This window comes from Siphateles boraxobius, unplaced genomic scaffold (assembly GCF_051911475.1).
Source record: "Siphateles boraxobius isolate OS27281-9 unplaced genomic scaffold, OSU_SipBor_1 22, whole genome shotgun sequence".
NCBI lineage: Eukaryota > Metazoa > Chordata > Actinopteri > Cypriniformes > Leuciscidae > Siphateles > Siphateles boraxobius.
This window is the reverse complement of record NW_027508833.1, coordinates 19,412,788-19,427,385: the sequence shown is the minus strand read 5'-3', so window position 1 is coordinate 19,427,385 and position 14,598 is coordinate 19,412,788. Positions and strand designations below refer to the sequence as shown.

Sequence of the window (14,598 nt, the reverse complement as noted above, 5' to 3'; positions counted from 1 at the left end):
GAGGGGATCAGATCGTTTTTTTTTTTTTCTAGTACATCATTTAACTGGTGTATTTACTCTAATAAAGGAAACATTATTATTTTTGTTTGCAGATGCTGGTTTAAAGTACATTTCTTTACTAAAGTTTCCCAGGTGTGACCAGAAGTTTACTATTACGTTTACTATGATGGTATATAATATATTGGTGACCATATTGATAGTTGTGACCCTGGATCACAAAACCAGTCATAAGTCGCACAGGTATATTTGTGGCAATAGCCAACAATACATTGTATGGGTCAAAATTATCGATTTTTCTTTTATGCCAAAAGTAAAGATCACGTTCCATCAAGATATTTTGTAAATTTCCTACCGTAAACATATAAAACATGTATTTTTGTGAGTGAATGCAGCAAAATCGCGAACATAAATGGACAACTTTAAAGGCAATTTTCTCAAAGTTTTGATTTTTTTTTTGCACCCTCCGATTCAGATATTCAAATAGTTGTATCTCGACCAAATATTGTCCTATCCTAACAAACCATACATCAATGGAAAGCCAATATTAGAAACAGATAATATCAGAACTTGTTTTTATTAATATCAGAACTTATTATTTATTTATTTTTTAATGTAGTTAATTTTCTTCACTGCTGGCTTTAAAGGTACTGAACAATTATTCATCTTTTCTACTCAAGATTAAAAGTTCTGTACTTAATTTTTCCTGCATGTGAAATTCTAGATTTTCACTCTAGAAAAAAAAAAAAAAAAAAAAAAAACACTGCAAAACAGTACTGATTAATAATATCAGCAGTCGTCGGTTAAAATATTTTATATTAAGTTTTAGTAATTTTGTTAGTTTCTTACACATATTTATATTTAGCTTTAATTAATTTTTATGTTGTTTTTAGCTTTAGTAATTTTATTACTTCAATACATTTAAAGTTTTTTTAAATTTCAGTTTTTCATCTAATATTTATATTTTATTTTCTAACATTCCAGGACTGAGATTGCACTACAATTTTGGTATCTTGCATTTCAAATCCCAAATCATAGCGAGTGTGTATACATCTGGTGGAAGGTCATGAAACTCTCTTTCTAGAACTTGAACCTACATCTGATCAGTAGCCAAGATCTTTAAACACAAAACCACAAAATGGCCAATTGAAAGCTCACATTGTTGCCATTTACTTTGCAAATGCAAGACATAATCTTGTTTCTTCCCCCAGATTGTACTTCTCTGACCCTCATCCGTCCCGAGCGCTGGAGCTGCTGCGTGTGGGGAAGCTGCAGCACTACCTGGCCCGACTGAAGGAGGCTCACGGGAGCTTCACACAGGTCTGTTATCAGATGATCTTTGGCCCTATAACACACTCCAGAGAGATCAGGACTGTAATGAGACCCTGGATGGTGATCCCTGCACTCGAGCTCACTGTTGTCAGATTGTTGTCTAAACAACGGTGGTATGATGTCTCCGCACTGACTTTACCTTCTATCTGCTGATGTTTGATTAGATTTTGTGGTACAAAACTCAGTTAGAGATGGCCAGACTATATGCAAATGGCAAAGTAAGGTCAACAAAGGTTTTATCTTGAAACTTAGAGATTGTTGGCAAAAGAATTGGTCTTATCAAATGGCTGACAGAATTTTTAAAAGGCATCAATAGTTTTGTTATTAATAATATAATATGAATTGTGTGTGTGTGTGTGTGTGTGTGTGTGTGTGTGTGTGTGTGTGTGTGTGTGTGTGTGTGTGTGTGTGTGTGTGTGTGTGTGTGTGTGTGTGTGTGTGTGTGTAGACGGACAGACAGACAGACGGATGATAGATGGACGGATGGATGGATGGGTAGATAGATAGATAGATAGATAGATAGATAGATGGATGGATGGATGGATGGATGGATGGATGGATGGATGGATGGATGGATGGATGGATGGATGGATAGATAGATAGATAGATAGATAGATAGATAGATAGATAGATAGATAGATAGATAGATAGATAGATAGATAGACTCTCACAATTCCCGTTTCAATCCTGTAAATTTATTTTCTTCCTTCACATGACAATGGTTTAACTCAACCATGTCTCTTCTTCTCGCCCTCTCTCTCCTCAGGCATATGACATCATGAAGGTGACCCACGGGACAGAGCATGTCCTGACTGATGAGGTGAGGAGAAAACTGAGCGAGTGCCAGGCTGAGCTGGGTGAAGTCTAGACTGAACCCCTGCGTCATCATATGGAGACTGACTCTGACACGCTGGCTGTCAATCAACCCGCCGCTGCATTAGATCTCAAATGAAATGTTTCAGGATGCTTGTGTCTGCCACCTGCTTTTGTGCCCCTGTGTATCAAACCAGCTGGCTTAGAATTCAACGGGGGGAAAAAATAATATTTTTTCTCTGCTTCTTCTACTCCCCTTGCCAAAGGGAAAAAAGCGACATTGCTGCCATGCTTTTTCATTCATTTATATTTTTGCAATAACAGTGGCTCCACCGGCTGTCCCCCAGAACCTGTTTTCTTTTAACACGCAATCCAAAGTATAGTCTACTACCCTCCATATTTTCAATAGAAAGTCCTACTTCTCGGTATTTTGACCCAAAATGAATGGTTGCAACAGGAAAAATATTGCTAAATCTAAATAATAAACTTAAAGAAAGGGTCCGCTTTCAAATATGCAGATAGATAGATAGTAAATGTGCAGTATATGCATCTATTGCAAAATCTGAACAATTTGGGTCACTCCATTTTTGATTTGTTCAGTAGCTGCATATTTTTAGTTTCTCAAAGAGATAAGTTTGATATCATATTAGTATCTAAATGCATCTGATTGTGTATTCAGTGAATTGTCACAGTAATATGTTTCATTTTCTGGTCACTTTGGATAAAATTTGAATAAAATTATTAAAATAAGTGTTATTTTAGTATTATTTATATACTATTATAGTATTGTTTTATTTTGAATTGGCTTTTATTTTCACATTTTGAATTTTTAATCTTAATTTAAGTTTTAATAATTTTGTTATGTGCTTTCGTCATTTTAATTAGGTTGTTTTATATATATATAAATACACACATATGCATGTACAGTATATATTAAATAAATATTTGAATGTATATCTATTTTGTATATATATTTATACATAATTTATATTATATCTAAATATAAAAATTTTATGTATAAATAACAAATTTTTCTTAAATATATGCATGCATATGTGTCTATTTAAACATACAAAATAATTATACACAGTATACAGACATATATTATGTAAACACAAACTTTTATTTTGGATGCGATTAATCGTTGCCCAGCACTACTTTTACTTGCCCAGGCAACATTTCTGATTTTCTAATTATCTTTTAAGTTTAGGGTTTTTTATCTAATATTTAATATTTTATTTTATTTCAGCTTCTTTTCAGTTACCGGCAATGATATTTAGTATTTTTGAATTTTAGTTAACAGCACTTATTGAATTATGACATTCCAGGCTACCATTTTAAGATCTCTGTGCCTTCTACGATCACAATGCTAGCCTTAGCGTGTAATTCTGATTTATTGCTCAGATCCGATTTTGTTTGTTGTTGTTTGTTTGGCTGTTCTCATGATTTTTTTTCAGTATTTTGATGAATGTTGATCTAGAGTGCTGTAAAAGTCTCATGAATTCTGATATGACTGTTCAGACTCCGGTCGCATTGCAAAACATCAGATCTTTATCTGATTTAGGATCAAATATGGAAGTGATCCAAATCAGAATTGAAAAGATCCTTTTCCATGTGGTTTGGTGTTCACACTGTTATGAAAAAAACTGATCAGAGTCGCATACAAGGGAAAAATAAAAAAATCAGATTTGGAAGCTCTAATGGAAACAAAAACTGAAAGTCAAGGACATTTTTTAATTGAGGCGTGTTGATTGGAACAATATCCATTAGCACATTTACCCAAACTCCTGTGAGGTAGTACCTTTAATAGATGACTTTAGTCTGCTTTTGATTTGATTATCACATAATCAACTGTTATGAAAAGCAACACCTTGTCAGGAAAAACTGTTGTGCTTCAAGAGCCGCTCCAAACAACACACAAACACACACACACACACACACACACACACGCACACGCACACGCACACGCACGCACGCACGCACGCACGCACGCACGCACGCACACACACACGCACACACACACACATTTGTGCTTCAGTTTCTCATCATTAACTTCAGTCTTCATAGTCACTCTGACAAAACAGTCCCATTCGCTCAGATTTCATAAACATATTTCAGCAGATGCTTTGTGTTTTTAAGCTCTTCTTTTACCATCTGGAATGTGTTGTTATTACAGTTCAATCCTTGATTAGTAATGTGGGTCATTCCTACTGTAAATGTCCATGTCTCATCATATGACTTGATATATTGTATAAAATATGAAATCAGTCATATTAGTTTTCACAGTTAAGGGAAAATTTAAATAATTTTAGTCCTTTGGTTTGAACAGATGTTTCCATTTATATGCTAACAAGAAAAACTTGCATTTTATTAAGAAATATTCCAGGTGTTGCACTAATCAAAATGATTCAAAGAAAACATTTTCTTAAGTGTTTTGAAAGTATACAAAGTATGCATGTGCAGTGGCGCTTCAAGTCGAACATAACTATTTAAAGAACTGGCTTTTGTTAATGACACCATCCTCATCATTTTGGTGGTAAAACACCATTAATAAAACACATAAGTTTGTGTCTGAGCTTGACCAGAGCTTATTACTAAAAATCTATATATGTCTAGTGCAGAGTTTAGCTCCAACTTGTCTCAACAAACCTGCCTGTAAGTTTCTAGTGTGAATTAATAACAGTCTAGGTCAGCACGGATGACACTTTTGCTTGTCATTGGCTTGTTTCTCCGGACATTTTTTCAGCACGTTATTTTTGCTAAATCTTTTTAACCCTCATGAGTGTCTGGATACAGATAGATGGGGATTACACGTTCTCATACCACCATCCTCGCTTCTCATAACTCTGTCCACTAAAGCAAACAGCTTTTGGAGGTGCACTTCTCTGAGATGGAGATAACATCTTTCTGTTGGATAGAATGGGGCTTAAGAGGAAATAGAGGAAGTTGGTATAGAGCGGCGAGTTGTCAGCAGTCCTAACTCGAACTCGCACTCTGAGTCCTTTGTTGAGCCAATGACATCATTTCTCACAAAATTTGAACGAGTCTAATAACCATGAACCTTCTGAGTCCGATTTCACCAAAAATCTTTCTTACTTTTACTTAAATAAAGTAAGGTTTTACAATCACTACATATGCTGTAGTGGCCAACAGTGATGTTTGCCCTAGGAAAATTGACAATCAATTATTAAAAAATATTTAAAAAATTGTCATATTGCATGTGCTTGCAGTCATAACGCAATAAACCATGCCAAATTGTCTAGACATAATTTGTATGTACTTTTCCTGTGAACTTTTTAGTTTTTTTTTTTATCTATGCAAAATAAAACTTGTAGCTGTAGTCAGAAAAGTTTTGTTCTTCCCTCCTATATGTTTATTTGAACTTGTAGGGTCATTAGAATGTTACTTGATGTCCCCCTGTAGTCCATAATTGTATCCCTTAAAACTCATCTTTGATCATCAAAATTACATATTTAAATGCTTTTTTTTTCTGTGAAAAAATGTTCATGCCTCGAATGAAACCTCATTATGTACCTGTATATGTGGTTCTATGAATATGCAATTAGCCCCGCCTTCACTCACTCACACACACTTGAGACTGTCTTTCGTTCACTGCAGTTTTAAAGGGAAAATACTTAGCAATGGTGTTGACTTATGAATTTGCACATGGTTTGTCTTAAAGCATATTAAAAACAGCATAGACTTATAAACAACAATAAAAGCTTCATTTTTTTCCACATGGGGACTTTAAATTAAATATGGTTTTACAAACACTGAGTTATACACATATACACATCTATTTTTATATACACACAGGAGAATATCACAGGTAAGTAATAGAAATCAGTTTACTTTTATTATTACAATGAGATCTTTCACATTAAACATCAGGATCACTGATAAGATGTGTTATTTTCTGTATTAGTCCTGTCAGCTGTAGGGTGGATTATCATACACTTGTAAAGCTCATAAACTCTCCTGTGTTTCTCTGACGTCTGATATAATTTTCTATCAAACTGCATCTCTGGGTGATGCCTGTTCATTAAAGCTGATAAAGATCCATCTTGTCTGCAAGCGTCGATTATCATGCATATCTGTTTGAAAAGGAAATATCTAAAATGAAACTGTGCGTATATTGAATTAAAATAATAACTGAATAAAAACAGACAGACTAAAGGGTGCTTTCATTCCTTTTTATAAGCAATTCCATCAAAAAGCAGAAGTTTCATGCTGCAGATTGCACCTGTACAAAAACGTAGTGAAAAAAAAAAACTTTATAGTTGCTGAGAAAACAACAGAGAAGATTAAACTGAAAATTAGTTGAATTAGTTGTGTAGAATAATGAAGAAAAAGAATGCAGATTCTAAAACGTCCTTTATTTACATCAGTCTGTATGTCGATCAAACTCTCATTCAAGCTCTTTTTCCCCATAGCATATGAAATCATGCCGACTGTCGCAGTATTAACATCAAGCAATATGTTGACAACTTTTAACTTCTTCAATCATACATCTCTCAGTCTTTTTTGTTTTTCCTTTCTATTCACATGACCTACTGAAAGGAGGCGAGATCTTAGTTTCGCAACCGTGTTCTTGAACATTAAAGCGCATTAAAGACGATATTTGTTTAACATTGTACTGCATATCACACAATGTATCAGTTGAACAATCCACAGATGCCGAAGGATGTGGCGGGTTGTAATGAAACATTTCATTCATGAATAAACATGGAAATGACGTGTTCTCTCATCTCCCATGATTTGGCGGTAGGTGTTTAAAAAAACAACAACTATATAATATATAAAGAAGAACAAAAGTGAAATATAGTATATTTTATATATATATGGCATGAATTTAGCAACTGTACAAGTTTAATGCATAGTGCTTTTGCAGGCTAAATAAATTATAGAATATAAGCATCTCTTTCATACAGGCCTCCTGAGGTAAAAAATAAATAATATCCTTCATTCATTACATTGCCAAAAGCTCAAAAGGGCAGCAGGAATGTCGCTCCCCTATGCTTTGGCAGGGTCAGGGAAGAGGAGTGAAGCGGGAATGGAAAAGCGTATGAAGTCTTTAGTTAGTACCAGAAACAGGCTATGTACTCATCTATAAACGTTTAGAGCTGAAACTGTCTCAAGCACCATATATATAATGTATATATAAACAGATTTATACTGTACCAAAGTGTCAGCAGACTGACAATGAGACCACATAGAGAGAAGGCCAATGACCAGACATACTGTATACACCAATCTGATCTGGAATGCAATACAACAGACTAAATTCAATGAGTTGTAATTGATGAAAAACATAATTTAGGGAAGTTTTTCGTTTGCAGAAGCCAATTAAAAGTGTCCAAAAATTTGGCATGCAGCAAAAAGCCTTTATTTTTGTTACCGATATTAAAGATCCTTGTTGGTCCTGCCAGACTGAGGATTCTTCTCGCCTCTCAACGGTGACACGCTGAAGTGGCCCAGCCCAGAGGCGTCACATTGCTGAAAATGCCAACATAACCGCAGGGGATGTGAAAAATCAATGAGCCAATGCCAGAATCATTCTTCTAGAAATCGTGCTGTGCCATTTCATTGAATATGAAACACTCTATGTGGTCTCAGTGTGTCCAAGAATACAAAAAATAATATAAAATACACGTAACAGTTCATTTTGAATGTGACTAGTGTCTGACAATACAAATACCGAGACAGAATCAAAGAGATTAAACATAATTTAACAAGCAGTGTTTTCTTTTCTTTTTCTCTTAACTTTTTTAACTTTTTTTTGTTTGTTTGCATGTTTTTTTTAGGCTAGCACCATCTGTACACAAATATGGATTTTTTTCCCCATAGATTTCCAAGACATTGAAATATTCACAAGGCACTTGTCGTCCTTTTTGTTCTGTTTTTCATTCATCTTCTTTAACGACTAGTTCTTTTATCCACATATGGTAATATAATTTGTTTGTTCACAGCAAGCGAGCAAGCCATTTTCGCAAACATTGACTCCAAAGTTCCAAAGTGCTCATCCAGCTATGTGGGACAAAGGTTTTTTCTTTCTTTTCGTCAACTCTCCAAGTACATCGTTTTCGGTTCCCCACCAAAATCCATTTTAGAAAAATATTAAGCCTTTATATTTTCCCATTCATTTTAGCCATCATTGTTGTGATGTACTTTGTAACTTGCTCACATACACCCTGCTGAGCCTTTTCCACTTCCAATTGTCCATAATACTTGGCAAATCTTTTACCGTCGCCGGCAGGTGATGTCAAAGCACGTGATCATCATCAGATGAGCTTTGCAGAAGTTGACCCGGGTCTCCAGTCGTTCCGTGACAAACTCCAAAGCTTCCAAGTACTCCAGAGAGTCCACTTCAAATGTCTGCTGAAGGTCAACTGCAAAAGTGAAGGAAAGAGATGTTAACTGGCAGAAGTTAACTGACCACCACACTAGTATTTTTGTAACATTTTACAATGCCTGAAGGTTGCACAACTATTTATTAAAATATTTATTCTAGGAGTTGAACGACTTCAGTTTTTTTAAGTCGATATTTATGTGATTAAAGGCAATTCGACACCGACTTGTGGCTGATGACATCATTAATGAACAATTTTGCATTCACCCGATCAATTTTGTGCATCCAGATGGTATAATCAAACATATCTTGTGGAGCGCTTTCGGAGTTTGCATTTATTTGTCATTTACATTTATATACCGGTTTTCTTAGTACACAAATCGCTTTACATAGGGGGAATTTCCTCAACCACCACCAATGTGCAGCATCCACCTAGATGATATTGCGCCAGAACACCAGAACGACAACTACACACCAGCGTATTGGTGGAGAGGAGACAGAGGGATGAAGCCAATCAGCATATATGGGGATGATTAGGACGCCATAATGGATGGGAGCCAATGGGCAAATTTGGCCAGGATTCTGGGGTTACACCCCTACTCTTTTTTAATGACCACAGAGAGTCAAGACCTCGGTTTAACGTCTCATCCGAAGGACGGTGCATTTTGACAATATAGTGTCCCAATTACTATACTGGGGTGTTAGGACCCTCACAGACCACAGGGTGAGCACTTCCTAGGGGCCTCACTAACACCTCCACCAGCAGCAACCTGGTTTTCCCAGGAGGTCTCCCATCCAGGTACTAACCAGGCTCAGCCCTGCTTAGCTTCAGTGGGCCTTGGGCTACAGTGTGATATGGCTGCTGGCAAACTGTTGAAAACAGAGCGTACAAGGGGACTTCAAAGATTTTGAAGTCCCTCTATAGGCCATGATCAGTGACTTGTCGATGTCAAGCTTAAAGCGTCATGGCAGAGCATTAAAGTCGACTAGTCTTTGCAACCCTTAATTCATATAGTATATGGCTATAATTTCTTGGACTAGAAACAGTTCAATAAAATACCATTGACTGTAACCCAAAGTGTGTAAATCACTTACATTCAGTGGTCCATTTATCTGGCTCCAGCATCAGATATTGTTTTGTTTGCTCCAGTTCTTTCTTCAGCCAATCGTACTTGGCCCGCACCTCTGAGATTCTCTGTTGCCGATGCTCCAAGATCTTCAATTTGGCACTAAAGTATATTACTTCCTGGGGACACAACAATAATAAGTGAGATATCTATACCATGTTCAAAAGGACAGCTGTTAAAACACCCTGCTGCTCACTCTTCTTACCTTATTGCCTACGGTTCGTCTCCTCTGTAAACGTTCAACATCATCAATCTCATAAACCTTAATCTCAAAAGGTTCAGCTAAACCCCTCTGTGTGGGCCGGAGGGGACCATCCACCCAGCGTACCCCTGGACTGATGACTGGCTTTCTCACGGGAGAGGAAGTGTCCAAGGTGAGGTTAGGGATTAGACGGCGTCTCTGGGACCCTGGATATGAAAAGATGTCATGTTATGACCACTTTGTAAACACATTTCATCAATCTTAAATTGCTTTGTTATTAAGCAAGACAAAAAAAGTGTAAAAGTGTCAAAGAGCTGAGCCAAAGTTTAACCTACAGCACACGGAGCAGCACTGCTACCAATTCAGAGTAGCCGTGTAATGAAAAAGACCAATGAGATAATGACAGGACAGTATCTTATCTGACCAGTCTGGGAGAACAAAGTCCACACTGAGGAATTTTCCAGAAGTGGTTCCCCTATTTGCATAGAAATTGACAGTTCCAGGTCTACTGATATGCTATCTGATTTGGAACCAAGGAACAAGGTAATATTAATGTGTTTCAGCTTGTCAGTTGATCTGAAAACAGCACAGAAAAGGTCAAACTTTCAGTCTTCCGTCATTTCAGAGAGAGAGTGCTCTGAGTTCAGGAGAACGTTAAGAATGGCAGTTGTCCTTTTATATCCTTCACCTTGTAAAACCTTTTACAATACTGATTTTCTTTGCAGGTTCCAGCTTTTGTGTCTGTTGTTCCATAGCCAGGATTTAAATTTTCAGTGTTCCCAGAACTTCCCGCCATGCAAATGTTTGGGTGCAGAGAAATAGTATAAAAATCTTTGCCTGAGGATACGGGAGAGGAGGTGTGTATTCAGGAATTTAGGCAGCATTAAATATTCAAAGACCACCTACAGCTAAGTTTGGCAACTGCTATCAGTCTGTATCATAACAGATCATCCAAGCATGTTCGAGGGAGTAAATCTGTTTAAAAAGTTATGTTACTTTCAACTATAATCTGGAATGAGCCCTACAAGCTTTGTAGTATAATAATTTCTGTTGAGCGCAGTTCATTAATTATGCTGTTAAGAGATCTTTGTATTGTTGAAGTGTAGAGAGATGAATGCCATGATGAGCCATCAAATGCACTTGCCAGGCTTGAGAAACAGACTATACTCATAGAAAACAAAATAAAATTTAAATAAATTGCCAAGTTCACAGGAGTTGACATTTTCTACTATTACACAACAACAAAAAGTAAAATAATTAAATATTTTTTATGTTGACATTCAGGATTTTAAGTATAAAGAAGCATAATTTTAATCATTAGTTATATTTGCTTACCTGTATTACTTCTTTTCTTCGAATTCTTTAGGCTCCTGCGACTGCTGACAGAACCGCTGTTTTCACTCATCGAGTCCTGAGCAGATGATGTGCTTCCTGTGGCCTCACTGTCTCGTATCATACTCTCATAGCCACTGCTGCCACCACTGTGGTAAAACAAGGCAGTCTTTCCCATGGCGGGAGGAAGCTCTCCACTTAGCACGCTGCTGTTGTCACTGGCGTGCCCACTACTGCATCGGTGAGGCCTTCTTGGGGCAGTGATCTTACTGTAAGGTGAGGGTAAAGTATGGACCACTGGCCTTTCCTCTCCTTGGACTGCTGCTCCTCTCTCTTCGGTGTCTGAAGCTCCTCGTCCTTGGGTAGTGCGAGAGCTGGCGCTACCTTGTAGAAGCTCAGAGATTCGTCCATTCACTGCTCTTAAAGGTAGCTTAGATACAAGCCCTGTACCCCTGTTGCGACTTAGGGACTGGGTTGACCATGAACTTTGGTTCTGGTTCTTTCCGTTGGGGGGCAAACTTGAGCTCCGGTTTACTGACTGTGGGAGGGACTTGGTAGAAAAACTTAGGGTCTTAGTGCTAGAGGTTGATAAGCTTCTAGCTTTGGGGCTTGCCATAAGGAGTTTGCTAACTGCAGAGATTTTGGATTGACTTGCTTTGGGGGACTGCAGTAAATTGTTGTTGCCATTTGGTCCATTGGTGGGTGATGAGAGTAAACTACGGGTGATGCTCCTACCTGTCCTTGGCATTGTACTGTCTTTTGTGACTCCTCCTTTATAGCCCAGAGAGGTCAAACTCTCAGCTCTCTCCAAGGAATGACAGTCATAATGTGCAACATGGGACCTCCCTAAGGAATTGGTTCTGTTTGCTAACTGCTCAAGTTTGGCACTGAAAAGTCTGCTGCTCTCTACATTTGGTCCTTTATGTTTACCACCCATATCTTCAGGTGTGCCAACAAGGAAAGATAGATGCTGGTGTGGGGTCTGAGCATTTCCTTGATTATGCTGTGGGCTTGCTCGATTCCTCTGGTCAAGGCTAGACTTCCTTACAGGTGGCAACGGTGGGATTCCTTTCTGACGAGCAAAGATACCTTGCCTCCCGATGGAACTTCTTTCGAGTGTGGCTCTTGGACTGCAGGGAGTAGATGTGGTAACTCCAAGGCTTTTATACTCTCCACTCATGCACCGGTATGTAGGGTCCTCCAGATCATCTTGCTTATTTAAGCGATGCCATGCACGAGGGAGACTACCTGTTCTGAGGATGTCTGTAGAGTACACTTGAGTTATGCTTTCGGGTGCATTGAAAACCATCTCGCAGCCATCCACCACCCGGTTCATGGAATCAGGGGAACATGCTGCTTCACTACTTGAGCTATGCTTGTCGACTTGACATTTCCTTTTCACTGATTCAGATGTTCTCTTCTCTGATTTGACATTACAGACCATGTTCAAAGGCTTGGTCTCTTCATTGCCCTCTCTTTTCATCCATGGGTCATCAAAATGTATCTCACTTGAGATTGGAACAGGTGGGAATTTGAGATCATTAACTGGAAGGGTTTTGTAAAGTAAGTCCTGCACAACTATTGGCTTAACAGCAGCACATGGGTGAGTTGTTATATTGGTCTTAAAAGGAACATAGACACCTAAGGTTGAGGACAGTTTGTCTAGTTTGTGTTTAGTAGTTGCGTTTTTGTCATTTACTTCAGTTGTATTTGAATCACTCTCTCTTTCTGAGTTGCTTTGGCCATTTGACTCAGGGAGACCTTCAATGTCACCTTCTTCTTGAATTTCCAAAAGCCTGTCTTCAGCTAGTGCCTCACCTTGTCCAAAGCATTGCTGAGCAACAAAGCTATGACATGACTGGTCGCCATCACTGCCAGCACTCATTTCACTCAGCCATGAGCTGATTGAGGAACGACGACTAGCTTGGACGTCTCCTTCTATCCGACTGAGAGGTAGGAATTTATTAATGTTGACTTGTGAGATAGTGGCGGTGGTAGTGCAGGGAGCAGTGGCATAATGTTCTAGGTCTTCACTTATGCTGCTAATGATACTAATAGGCCTTGATCCAGATGCCATGGCCTGCAACGAACAGTCACTGTTAAAGCTGATAATACTGGTTGGTCTGCCATTTTCCATCATCCCACTAATTGTCAGCTTTTCTACTAGGGTGAACACCAGCTCATCCTCTCCATTGGGTTCCAAAGGATGCTCCAACATAACTGTGGCTGTGGTGTCCTTCATATCTTTCTTATTGTCCAAAGGCAGCTGGGGAACATCATCACACAGTGTCTCAGCTGATCCAAGGCTATTGGTAGATGAAGATCTCTTTAGAACCTGTGGGCTCATCCCCACTGGAGAGGTTCTAGACTCTGGATTAAGCAAAGACTCTGTAGATGACTTTCTATAGTCTAAATTAAGATTATGTGAGGAGTGAGGTGGTGTACCAGGCATAACTCCTTTCTGGGTGTACACTTTGCAGCGTTGAGAGGGAGAGGATGGTGGTTTGTACTCTGAGGTTTTAGTAAGACTGGCAATTCCCAATCGAGGGGAGCCCATAGGACGAGGCTTACTCTCACTGCTGCTTCCACCACTGATGGATTCTCTGCTGTCATGTAAACTGGAGCTCTTGGCTCTCTGAAGAGGGGTTAGTTGCCCAATACCACTGCTACCAGTTACACTTCTGCTGCTGGAGAGTCCACAACTGCCTGTTGAACACTGTGTCAGGCTTTCAATTATTGACTGAGCGATCTCTGCTTCTTCAACTACCTCACGGATCTCCGCCAGTTGCTGGTCAGAGATCCTCTTTGGAGAACTGGATTGATTACACCCTTTAACGACTTGACCATGGCCAGACTCAAATTTGGCAGCTCTGTTGTCAGGGACTTCTTCAAAAGGGAATTTCGTAACCTCTTCTCTTCCATCAATACATTCCAGCCTCTCTTGTAGCTCCGCAAAAGTGTTACACTTAAGACAGTCCTTCTCCTTTTTACCCGACTCAGCACCTTCCTCTGGCAAAGGTGGAAGTGACAGAGGATTAATGGTCTGCAAGGGTTGGACAGACTGTGAGGTCTGAGCTTGTGGGTCTACAACTTGTTGAGATGGTTGTGATGTCAAAGGTGCCTGGCCAATATCTGCTTTATTTTTATGTAGGGATGGAATGATTGGAACAAACTCTGGAGGACCTTCGTTGTCTGTTAGCTCTTTGTCCGAAAGAGCTGAGCCATTTGGCCCCACGTAGATAACTGTGTCACATGACTGCTCGCTGCTGGAATAGTCTTCAGGGTCACTGGAGAGGTGTAGCAGAGGCATCTCTGAATCAACAACATTTCTAGAATGGATGGTCCTCAGCTGTGTTGGGCGACGCATTCTTCCTTCCTCACATGAGCTCTCACCACCAGAGGAACTGGATGTGTATTGCTACAAAATAAAACATTTTACTGCATTT

At 38.7% G+C, this 14,598-nt stretch overlaps 2 protein-coding genes across 3 annotated transcripts in view; one reads left to right on the top strand and one right to left on the bottom strand.

Annotated features, from left to right (window-relative positions):
- smyd3 (SET and MYND domain containing 3) overlaps nt 1–2,892 on the top strand; it is a 202,840-nt gene extending 199,948 nt beyond the window's left edge. The window contains exons 11-12 of the mRNA XM_077239006.1: nt 1,209–1,317; nt 2,096–2,892. Of these exons, the coding sequence (XP_077095121.1) occupies nt 1,209–1,317; nt 2,096–2,197 (211 nt within the window). The 3' untranslated portion in view covers nt 2,198–2,892. The remainder of the gene's footprint in view (nt 1–1,208; nt 1,318–2,095) is intronic.
- Nucleotides 2,893–6,505: 3,613 nt separating this feature from the next.
- Nucleotides 6,506–14,598, bottom strand: part of kif26ba (kinesin family member 26Ba) — a 108,716-nt gene continuing 100,623 nt past the window's right edge. For both annotated transcript variants that reach the window (XM_077238986.1, XM_077238987.1), the window contains exons 12-15: nt 11,156–14,570; nt 9,824–10,026; nt 9,587–9,737; nt 6,506–8,531 (exon numbers count right to left, since the gene is read on the bottom strand). In XM_077238986.1, the coding sequence (XP_077095101.1) occupies nt 8,383–8,531; nt 9,587–9,737; nt 9,824–10,026; nt 11,156–14,570 (3,918 nt within the window). In that variant the 3' untranslated portion in view covers nt 6,506–8,382. The remainder of the gene's footprint in view (nt 8,532–9,586; nt 9,738–9,823; nt 10,027–11,155; nt 14,571–14,598) is intronic.